At 48.2% G+C, this 11,818-nt stretch overlaps 1 protein-coding gene across 4 annotated transcripts in view; it reads left to right on the top strand.

The window, feature by feature from the left end:
* Positions 1-11,818, top strand: part of LOC141157324 (ankyrin repeat domain-containing protein 54-like) — a 436,436-nt gene that overhangs the window by 228,339 nt on the left and 196,279 nt on the right. For 3 of the 4 annotated variants that reach the window (XM_073644420.1, XM_073644421.1, XM_073644419.1), the window contains one exon: positions 972-1,027. The exons of the other annotated variant lie outside the window; for it this stretch is intronic. Coding sequence is in view for 2 of the 3 variants with exons in the window: in XM_073644421.1 (XP_073500522.1) it covers positions 972-1,027 (56 nt within the window). In the remaining variant the exon portion in view is untranslated. The remainder of the gene's footprint in view (positions 1-971; positions 1,028-11,818) is intronic. 4 annotated transcript variants of the gene reach the window in all.

Here is an 11,818-nt window from a genome sequence, read left to right as displayed (position 1 = left end):
ACACACAAAACTCAGCGTACCTACAAGAGAAAATGTCCGGCTGCTTATTTCTAACACGCACCACAGGTGAGGTTACATTGAGTAAAATAAAAGCACAGGGGGCAGGAGATTTCTATAAATCCCATCCACTTTGCTGGATTTGTAAGATGCTTCGTTTTTGATGTAGCAAAATATGCAGCATCAAAAATGCACCAAAAGCTGATCTCTGGAACGTAGTCTTATACTGACCCATCTCTTTTTTAACTCCAGAAACTGAAAACACATCTGACTGTCTTTAAACTTTAGTATGTGGTGTTATTAAAGGTATAACTCACAACTGTCCCGGATTCAGCGGGACTGTCCCGATTTGAGGGCTCAATCCCGCATCCCATTCCATCACATCTCCGCTGTTCTCCAGACTTTTATACTCACCTCTCCGACGACGTTTTCATCGCTCCTGTAGCTTTTCCCGGGGCGGGGCTTCTCGTGCATAAATTACATTTTTCTCCGGGGCGGGGTTGCTCGCTGCATAAATTAAATTATTCTCCGGGGGCGGGGCTGCTCGCTGCATAAATTAAATGATATATTTACTTCTTCTGCCTCCTGTGATCTGGTGGGAATCAAACTCACATCTCTATGTTCATCTTAGTGTTCATTGGCTGGTGCTCTACCAACAAGGCATACCCCACAATGTTATAGATAGGAGAACTTGGTTATCTTGACCTCTATTGCAGGCAATGCACCCAGAAGCAGAGTATAAATATTCTTAGAAATACATTGTATATATAACAATATATTTTTATGTTGCCTGTATCCTGAGGTGAAGAAAACTTTTTTTTGTTCCTATATAAGTATTAAAATTAATTAGCAAATACAAAAAAAAAATTCTGCGACTCATTCCAGGTCTTGTGCCCACAACCTTTACATTACAGATAAGGGGCTTTAAGCTGCTGAACCACAAGTTCTAATGATGTCACTGATCTGTATTGCAGGCTCGGCCTTCAGGCAGATGATACTGATTGAAATACACTGCTGTGTACAATGGACGGTATGTATTTTTATTCTACAGGGAGAATAAGAGATTTTTTTCATCCTATAAAATTGTTAAAAAATAATGAAAAACACATGATAATGAAAGACATATTGTCATTTTAATGCATATTTTTTAAAATAATGAGCATCACAAATCAGCACATAACACGGACATATTTGATGTCCCTGTAATCGTAACGACCCTCACAACACAGTGATCAGATTATTTACGGGATCAGTAAATGACGTAAAAAATTGGCATGATTGATTTTTTTTTCTCTATTAAACCCATAAAAAATATAATAAAACTGTAATGCTGAGGCCGTGTTCATAAGTAGCGTAAATGCTGCGTTCTTTCTGCTGCTTTTTGTCTGTAGATGTTCGCACCACACAACGCAGTAACAATCTTCTCTGATTATTGTGTTTGCTGCTTTTCTTCTATGCGTTTTCCCTCTTATTTGATGCGATTACGGTACAGATATGAAGCAGAGTTTTTAACGCTTTTTAATAGTACAGAAAAGTTTTGATTCTACACTTAAAAATACAGCGGCATTTTTTTCTTCGTGCTTTTTTTTTTTTCAGAAGGAGATTATAGAGAAAAAATGCACCAAAACCGCAGAGTTCAGCAGCGTCTTCAGACCACAGAGCGGAGATTTCATGGAATCATGTCCACTTTGCTTTAAAATTTAGACCGTGTTCACTTGTAGAGTAAATGCTGCTTTTTTTGCATACAAATTTTGCTGAGTTTAACTGTCCAAGCAAAGTGGATGTGATTTCATGAGAACAGCGCCCGCTCTTAGAATTCAAACAGTATTTTACATTATTTAGAAGTTAGTATTTCTCTATATTCCTGTCTCTCCACCTGTTTTACAGGCGTTCTTCCTTCCCCTTTTCTTTCCTTGCCTTTCCCGTTCCTTTTCTTCACCCCTATTAAATATTTTATATATAAGGTATCGTATATGTGTATCATAACCCCTTTCCTTTGCCTATCCTGTACATACCAATCTTTTTCATTTTCCTTCTATCCCTTTATTTTTTTTTCTCCCTTTTTCCCATTTTCCTTAACCCCTTTACAACCCAAGGTGGTTTGTACATTAATGACCAGGCCAATTTTTACAATTCTGACCACTGTCACTTTATGAAGTAATTACTCTGGAACGCTTCAACGGATCCCCCTGATTCTGAGATTGTTTTTTTCGTGACATATTGTACTTCATGATAGTGATAAAATTTCTTCGATATCACTTGCGTTTATTTGTGAAAAAATGGAAATTTGGCGAAAATTTCAAAAATTTTGCAATTTTCAAAATTTGAATTTTTATGCCCTTAAATCAGAGAGATATGTCACACAAAATAGTTAATAAATAACATTTTCCACATGTCTACTTTACATCAGCACAATTTTGGAACCAACATTTTTTTTTTGTTGGGGAGCTATAAGGGTTAAAAGTTGACCAGCGATTTCTCATTTTTCCACCAAAATTTACAAAACCATTTTTTTAGGGACCACATCACATTTAAAGTCACTTTGAGGGGTCTTTATGACAGAAAATACCCAAAAGTGACACCATTCTAAAAACTGCACCCCTCAAGGTGCTCAAAACCACATTCTAGAACTTTATTAACCCTTCAGGTGCTTCACAGGAATTTTTGGAATGTGGAAGAAAAAATTAACATTTAACTTTTTTCAAAAAAATGTTTCTGTAGGCCCAATTTTTTTATTTTTGCAGGGGTAACAGGAAAAAATTGACCCCAAAATTTGTTGTTCAATTTCCCTGAGCATGCAGATACCCTATATGTGGGGGAAAACCACTGTTTGGGCGCACGGCAGGGCTCGGAAGGGAAGGAGCACCATTTGACTTTTTGAATGTAAAATTTGCTTGAATAATTAGCGGACGCCATGTTGCGTTTGGGGAGCCCCTGATGTGCCTAAACAGTGGAAACCCCCCACAAATGACAGCATCTTGGAAACATGACCCCTCAGGGAACTTATCTAGATGTGTGGTGAGCACCTTGAACCCCCAGGTGCTTCACAGAAGTTTATAACATGGAGCCGTGAAAATAAAAAAAATTAACTTTTTCCACGATAATGATGTTTTAGCCCCAATTTTTTTATTTTCCGAAGGGTAAGAAGTAAAAATGGACCCCAAAAACTGTTCTGCAATTTCTCCTGAGTACGCCAATACCCCATATGTGGGGAAAATACAGTGTTTGGGCGCACGGCAGAGTTCAGAAGGGAAGAAGCACTGTGTGACTTTTTGAACGCAAAATTGGCTGGAATCGAGAGCGGATGCCATGTTGCGTTTGGAGAGCCCCTGATATGCCTAAATAGTGGAAACCCCCCACAAGTGACCCCATTTTGGAAACTACACCCCTCGAGGATTTTATCTAGGGGTATAGTGAACATTTTGAATTCAGAGGTACGACAGAATTTGATAACATTAGGTCATCATATTGAATAAGTTGTCATTAGTCTTGAGCGCAAGTGCTCGCTACTTGAGTTTGCATCGGGTACTCCGGTATGCACCATGTATCGCGGGTGCTCGAGTGACATGCTCGAGTCCCTGCTCCGCATGTTTCACGGTTATTAGACTGCCCAAAAAAAACATGCGAGGATCGCTCGTGCATGGCAGGCAATCCCCGCAAGGTTTTTTTGGCCACGAAGCATATGAGGTGGAGACTCAAGCATGTCACTCGAACACCCACGATACTCAGTGCATACCCGCCACCCGATGCAAACTCAAGTAGCGAGCACTTGCGCTCAACACTGGTCGCCATATCGTCATCTTTTTTTTTACTTTTGAAAAAAATCCCAAACCTAACCCTAGCCCAGCCCTAACCCTTGCCCAACCCTAACCCCAACCCTAACCAAACCTTAACCCCAACCCTAACCCTAACCCTATTCCCAACCCTAACCCTAGCACAACCCTAGCTCAACCCTAACCCCAACCCTAACCCTAGTACAACCCTAGCTCAACCTTAACCCCAACCCTAACCCTAGCACAACCCTAACCCGAGAGTTTATTTTTTACGCCGTTCCTCTTGCGATATAAGTGATTAGACGACTTTATTTTTCGGGTCGGTGCGATTACAGTGATACCAGAATCATATCGGGTTTTTATTATTGACAGCTGTCACACGCTAAAAGACGCTTTTTTTGCTAAGACTAGTTTTTACATCGCCATATTTTGAGAGCTATAATTTTTCTATATTTTGTCCGACAGTGTCATGTGATGGCTTGTTTTTTTGCGGGACGAGTTAACGTTTTTATTAGTGCCATTTTCAGGTACGTGACATTTTTTGATCGCTTTCTATTTCGATTTTCGGGAGGCAGGATAAACAAAAACCAACAATTCAGGACTTGTTTTTTAAAAAAAAAAAAAAATTTTATGCTGTTTCGCGTGTGGTAAAATTGATAAGGTAGCTTTATTCTTCGGGTCAGTACGTTTACAGCGGTACCACATTTATATAGTTTTTCTATGTTTTGGTGCTTTTACACAATAAAAGCTATTTTATAGAAAAAAATATTTTTTTGCTTCTCTTTATTTTGAGAGCTATAACTTTTTTATTTTTTGGCTGATGGAGCTGTATGGCAGCTTGTTTTTTGCGGGACAAGATGATGTTTTCAGCGGTACCATCTTTATTTATATTTGTCTTTTTGATCACGTGTTATTCCATTTTTTGTTTGGTGGTATGATGATAAAGCATAGGTTTTTTTGCTTCGTTTTTTATTTATTCTTATTTTATTTTTTTTTTTTACCGTGTTCACTGAAGGGGCTAACTAGTGGGCCAGTTTTATAGGTCAGGTCGTTCCGGATGCGGCGATATGTGTACTTTTATTGTTTTTTTTTTTTTTTTTTTTCATAATAATATTTATTGATGGGTACATTATATTTTTATTTTTGGTGGATTATCTTTTTTTTAATATTTTTACAATTTTTTTTTTTCACTTTCTAACACTTTTTTTTACTTTTATTCTTTGTCCCACTTTGAGACTTTCACTTTTTTTTTTATTCTGATCGCCTGTATAGCACAGGAATGCAGCACCATCCCTGTGCTATACAGGCTGTCAGCGCTGCAGATGCAGAAGATACTTTGGTCATGCATTGCGCATGACCAAAATATCTTCCTGCCGTCTGGTGAACCACATGTTGTCATGACGACATTGGGTTGTCATGGCAACATCCGGGAAGCCGCACAGACATCGCTGGACGCTGGCAGGAGAGGTGAGTATGTAGCGCCCCGAGGGTTCGGCCGCTACAGGGGTATTGCACCTCAGACCAGAGGTGTGATATTCCACTCCCAGGTAAGGATGGAGTATGGACCAGGGCTCAGTTAGCTGCATACAGCACACACACCCCATTTCCGAGGGACAGCTCAACGGTGCTCCCACTAGACAGAAGTGCAGGCACGACCGACTATGTCCCTGTCTGGAGTGGGGAGGGGGGTGGAACACCCAGTGCTGTAGGGGCAGATAGGGGTTGGTTCCTGAGTGTAGGTAGGAGCCCATTGGTTGCTGGTCACCTGGGCTCATGGTCAGAGGGAGGTATAAAAGGTGGGCACCATCTTAGTTCTGGGTCAGTTCAGCCAGAGGAGAAGACAGGGAGTAGAGGCTCTGTAGGAGCTCTACTCCAGGAGGGCCTAGTGAGAGGCCGAGGAGGAGGTGAAGGGGAGCTGGGATTTTGGCTCATCTCAGCTCCAAGAGAACGGAACAGAAAGGAACAGAAAGGAACAGAGAAAGAGAAGGAGAGACAGAGAAACAGAAGGGCTCAGGAACAAGAAGGTGGAAGGGACCCTAAGAACCCACGAGAATCCAGGATGCAGGGTCAGGCAGATTAAGGGTACCGGATCCCAAGTTGGTGGAGGAGAAACTACCCTCAGCCAAAGACCGGTCGTCGTGATCATTTGTTGGTGCGACACCTCATCAAACCTGCTAGGAAGGCACCATATAGGACAGCGGAGGATGGGGCCCACGTTTAACCGCACAGGTCCGCGGCAGCTGGACAAAAGTGGGTCACTGGTGAGGCAGGCCAGAGAAAGGATTAAAGGGGGTCCTGTGCCATGCTCCTGAACTGCCTGGGAGTTGACCGAGCCCCTCACCTGGTGGACGCAGCACGGCTCGGGCGATCACTGCCGACGGAAGTGACCCGGAACAAACGAACTGTGAGTAAAGACCCTGGACTGTAACTTGTTGTCTGTGTGCTCCTTCGCGCCTCCAGCACTATCAGTACTGAGACTCTCACTACCATCACTCCCACCATCCACTACACTGCCCTGGGGCTGCACTCCTCCCGTGGGGAGTCACACCACCTCAGCTGCACCCACCATCAGCCCCAGCGGTCTGCCTTGCAGCGGCGGTTCCTAATAACCGCAATCCACGGGTGGCGTAGTCGGACATTATCTGAAGCACGTAGCAGACTACCACTGGCCTGACCACCCTGAGCCGCGGGACCGGGCCGCCACTACTACTACTCCCAGCGTCTCCCTATTGCCCGGTTCCGCGTGCCCCACGGCCCAGGGGGCGAGTCAGCTTTGGCGTAGTCGGCAGGATTTCGTGCCCGCTAACCACGGGTACTGCACGCCTGAAAAGAGACTGTTTCGTTGTACTAAAGATGGCGCCCGCCCTAGAAGAACGAGCGCCATAATGTGCGCGCCAAAAGACCACAGGAGGCCGCCTCCCATCGTGGGCCGGGTCCCAGAATGGCGCCAAAGAGGAAGCCCGCCCCCAACAACCATGAGCACTGCTGTGGAAATGTCCGTCAACGTGGGGGGGCTGCCCCTGAGAGTGATTGTCAGCAGAATGCCCCAGGACCACCCGCCATGGGGGCGGAAAGAGAAGAAAACTGCGGGGCAGGGGGTGGTCTGGATCAGTCCAGACAGACCGCACCCGGGAATGGACGCCTTCAGCAGCACCAGCCTCCTGGCCCGAAACCTGCTGCAGGCCGAACCACTCTGCAGCCTAGCAGAAGTCCTAGCGCAGCTCCCCAGAGACCCGGAGCGTGCGCAAGCTGCACTGGAGGACCTGGAGCGGAGGATGGTCCGGTCGCAGCGGAGTGCACTCGCCGAGTGGAGAGAGGAACTGGCCCGGCAGGCCGAGACCCACCAGCGACAGGCCTCAGCCGCACCCCGGGGTTTGCTTGCCTCTGAGGACGGCGCAGGAGGAGAGAGGACCAGAGGCGACGCCGCGGAGGGAGCCACGAGGACTGAGGCAAGTGAAGGGGACGTCACCACCCCAAGCCCAGCACCCGCAAGCCTGCCCCAGCCTCCAGTCGCAGCACCGGAAGCCCCACTCACCGCACCTGTTGCCGTGCCGCCACTGCTCCCCGCTAGGCCTCAAGCGGCGAGCGCCGCGGCCACGCCCCGCCCGGCGCCACGCCCCTTGACCCCGGGCGCCGTAAAGCAGGAAGCGTCATCGGCCCGGTCGCAAGGCCTGGATGACCCGGGCGCCATCGCTACGCCTGCGCCCCTGTCCCGGACGGGACTGACATCGGACGCCACCAAAAGACCCCAGGCCTGGTCGCAAGGCCGAGTGCCCCCGGGCGCTGCTCCCAGATCAGGTCCCTCCACTATACCACGGCTGGGTGTGGACCTGATTGAACATCACACCGGTCCGGATGGACTGCCGCTGGAGTGGCCGGCTGAAGTGACCGGCAATCAGCCATGGAAGGCCCAGCCCCCGCGCGAGCCTCTGATACCGCCTCCAGAACCCGTGGAGGTCACCCTACCCCCACTGGAGGACGTCCAATTTGCGTGGGATCCCACCAGCGAGAACTTGATGGGGTTCTCTCAAGAGACCCGGGCAGACGCGGTCCGTCGTCTGGAGGCCTGTCACCAGCAACTGGCGACCTTTGAGCGGGAGCGACGAGAGAGGCGCGTCAGGGAGGAACGGCTCCAAGCCCAGAGTGCTGAACAAAAGCGCAAGGCCCGCCAAGACCCCCAAGCAGCCCGTGGTCCCCGAATCACCGGGACCATAGTCAAGTTCCACATGGAGAACGGCTGGGGCTTTATCAGGGGCCCAGAAACCGCAGGCGACGTCTTTGTGACCCGCAGGGACGTGGAGAGTCATCTACCGGAGGGACATCGTGGCCGTGACCTGTACCCTGGTGATGTGGTCGCCTTTACCCGCCACGTAGGTGCAAAAGGACCATACGCCCTACATGTTCATCGGCTCACTGAGGAGGAGCTACAACACCGCGGCTATGAGGAGAGCCAAGAGGACCCGGACGGGTCTGAAGAACCATATGAGGAGGAAGAAGGAGCATATGGAGGACACCGCTACTAGTAAGTAGCCACGTACCGGTGTGCATAGTTACCCGTCAGGGTATCAGAACTGTTTTTGGGACTGTTCCCGTCTTGAAAGTGTGGTCCCCGTTGGGACAAATATTGAACTGTTACCTGTGTGCCCCTCATTCCCCACCAGGCTGAGGACTGTGAGCAGCCATTCCCTTCCCAAAACTGACCGAGGACTGAGAGCGGTCAACCCCTTGTACATAGTTGCGCTTCCTAAAGCGCCCCCTACTGGTTTTATACAAAAACCGCAACGTCTACCTCAAGACAAGTTTACTGGACTGTTGCACCTTTACCTGGTCGCAAGTTGCACCGCGGCCATGATCCAAGAATCCAAGAATGTGCTTTACTTAAAAATGTTTTACATGAGAAAGTTTTATATGCTGCTAAGTGATAATGCAAATGTTTTACAAGATGTTTTATATGACAAAAGAGTTCCAGAGGCATTAGCAAAGTGTTTTATAATAGTGACAAGAAAAGAAAAGCGTTTTCCATAAAGGGAATTGAACCATGTTGCCTGTTTTCTGATGTGAAAAGTTTTAAAAAGTTTTTGCATGTCCTGTAATTATCTGTTTTTGCTCTTTTCCATCCCGAGGACGTGCTGTGCTTTACCAGGGGGGAATGTAGCGCCCCGAGGGTTCGGCCACTACAGGGGTATTGCACCTCAGACCAGAGGTGTGATATTCCACTCCCAGGTAAGGATGGAGTATGGACCAGGGCTCAGTTAGCTGCATACAGCACACACACCCCATTTCCGAGGGACAGCTCAACGGTGCTCCCACTAGACAGAAGTGCAGGCACGACCGACTATGTCCCTGTCTGGAGTGGGGAGGGGGGTGGAACACCCAGTGCTGTAGGGGCAGATAGGGGTTGGTTCCTGAGTGTAGGTAGGAGCCCATTGGTTGCTGGTCACCTGGGCTCATGGTCAGAGGGAGGTATAAAAGGTGGGCACCATCTTAGTTCTGGGTCAGTTCAGCCAGAGGAGAAGACAGGGAGTAGAGGCTCTGTAGGAGCTCTACTCCAGGAGGGCCTAGTAAGAGGCCGACGAGGAGGTGAAGGGGAGCTGGGATTTTGGCTCATCTCAGCTCCAAGAGAACGGAACAGAAAGGAACAGAAAGGAACAGAGAAAGAGAAGGAGAGACAGAGAAACAGAAGGGCTCAGGAACAAGAAGGTGGAAGGGACCCTAAGAACCCACGAGAATCCAGGGTGCAGGGTCAGGCAGATTAAGGGTACCGGATCCCAAGTTGGTGGAGGAGAAACTACCCTCAGCCAAAGACCGGTCGTTGTGATCATTTGTTGGTGCGACACCTCATCAAACCTGCTAGGAAGGCACCATATAGGACAGCGGAGGACGGGGCCCACGTTTAACCGCACAGGTCCGCGGCAGCTGGACAAAAGTGGGTCACTGGTGAGGCAGGCCAGAGAAAGGATTAAAGGGGGTCCTGTGCCATGCTCCTGAACTGCCTGGGAGTTGACCGAGCCCCTCACCTGGTGGACGCAGCACGGCTCGGGCGGTCACTGCCGACGGAAGTGACCCGGAACAAACGAACTGTGAGTAAAGACCCTGGACTGTAACTTGTTGTCCGTGTGCTCCTTCGCGCCTCCAGCACTATCAGTACTGAGACTCTCACTACCATCACTCCCACCATCCACTACACTGCCCTGGGGCTGCACTCCTCCCGTGGGGAGTCACACCACCTCAGCTGCACCCACCATCAGCCCCAGCGGTCTGCCTTGCAGCGGCGGTTCCTAATAACCGCAATCCATGGGTGGCGTAGTCGGACATTATCTGAAGCACGTAGCAGACTACCACTGGCCTGACCACCCTGAGCCGCGGGACCGGGCCGCCACTACTACTACTCCCAGCGTCTCCCTATTGCCCGGTTCCGCGTGCCCCACGGCCCAGGGGGCGAGTCAAGTATCCCGATCACCTCTCCTTGCCCCCGCAATGCTGCGATCGACTTCAATCACAGCATTGAGGGGGTTAATGTGCCGGGAGCGGTGCGGGACCACTCCCAGCACATTTCTGGGTGTCAGCTATGACAATCAGGCTGTGTAGGCGCGATCGCAAAGACGTACTAATACGTATCAGGCTCTTAAGTCCAGGGCGCAGATACGTATTAGTACGTCTTGGGCTTTAAAGGGGTTAATAAAATATATTTTTCCTTCCCCCTTCTCATCCTTAACCCTTTCCACCCTTTATTTTGAGTATATCTTTCACCCCTTTACATTTGACTTTTTTTTCTTTTATTTTGTTCTTGTTTGCTTCTTTATTACTGTGTATCTAATATATATAATTGTCTTATCCCGTCTGTCTGTCTGTCCTTCTGTCCAGGAAATCCCGCGTCGCTGATTGGTCCGGCCGTGGCAAATCAGCGACGCGGGATTTCAGAAAAAAGATGGCGGCCTTTAGCGGCTCATCTGCGGCATGGAGGTCAGCGGCGATGCATCCGGGAGATGACCGGCGCTGATCTCCCGACGGTAAGTGTGAAGGGAGGACCAGGGAGCGGCGCCGCCGGTCGGGATGCTTCTGCTGCGAGTAGCCGCTCATCTCCCAGCTGCTCGCAGCGGAAGTACCCGCACAAGCAGCGCCGCTCCCGGGCCCACACTAATACGACGCTGATTGGTCGCAGCCAACCAATCAGCTATGTTGGCGCCAAGTCTAAACAGCGCTCTGCTGATTGCGCCCGGTGTACCGCATACATATTCTAGAATACCCGATGCGTTTGAATCAGGCCACCATCTAGTATATAATATGTCTCTCCCCTTTTCCTTTACCCCATTTATGAAAAAAAGTCCTTAATAAAAACTACTTTAACAAAAATAGACGTCCGCTGTGTGCCCAAGGACTCGGCTCAGCTGTGTGGTTTTGGTGCTTTTATTTCTCTAGATGATTCTATGTGGAGCACAAAAAAACACCTGTAAAAAAAAGCAGATAATTTTTTAAGTGCAGAATGAAAGCTTTTCTGTACTATAAAAAACACAATAAAAACGCGGCTTCACATCTGCACCAAAAACGGATTAAATAAGGGGGGAAAAGATTGTTATTAAAATAACCTAGGCCAAACTATACCCCCTAGGCTACAATATACCCCCAAGGGGATAAACTATCCTAGGCCAAACTATACCTGGGGGTATAAAATAGCCTAGGCCAAACTATACCCCCCAGGCTACAATATACCCCCAGGGGATAAACTGTCCTAGGCCAAACTATACCTGGGGGTATAAAATAGCCTAGGCTAAACTATACCCCCCAGACTACAATATACCTCCCAGGGGATAAACTGTCCTAGGCCAAACTATACCTGGGGGTATAAAATAGCCTAGGCCAAACTATACCCCCCAGGCTACAATATACCTCCCAGGGGATAAACTGTCCTAGGCCAAACTATACCTGGGGGTATAAAATAGCCTAGGCCAAACTATACCCCCCAGGCTACAATATACCCCCCAGGGGATAAACTGTCCTAGGCCAAACTATACCTGGGGGTATAAAATAGCCTAGGCCAAACTATAATC

Source organism: Phyllobates terribilis, unplaced genomic scaffold, assembly GCF_046119375.1.
Source record: "Phyllobates terribilis strain yellow unplaced genomic scaffold, ASM4611937v1 Scaffold_8__6_contigs__length_399053987, whole genome shotgun sequence".
NCBI lineage: Eukaryota > Metazoa > Chordata > Amphibia > Anura > Dendrobatidae > Phyllobates > Phyllobates terribilis.
The sequence above is the reverse complement of the archived record's forward strand: the minus strand, read 5'-3'. Positions and strand labels throughout refer to the sequence as shown.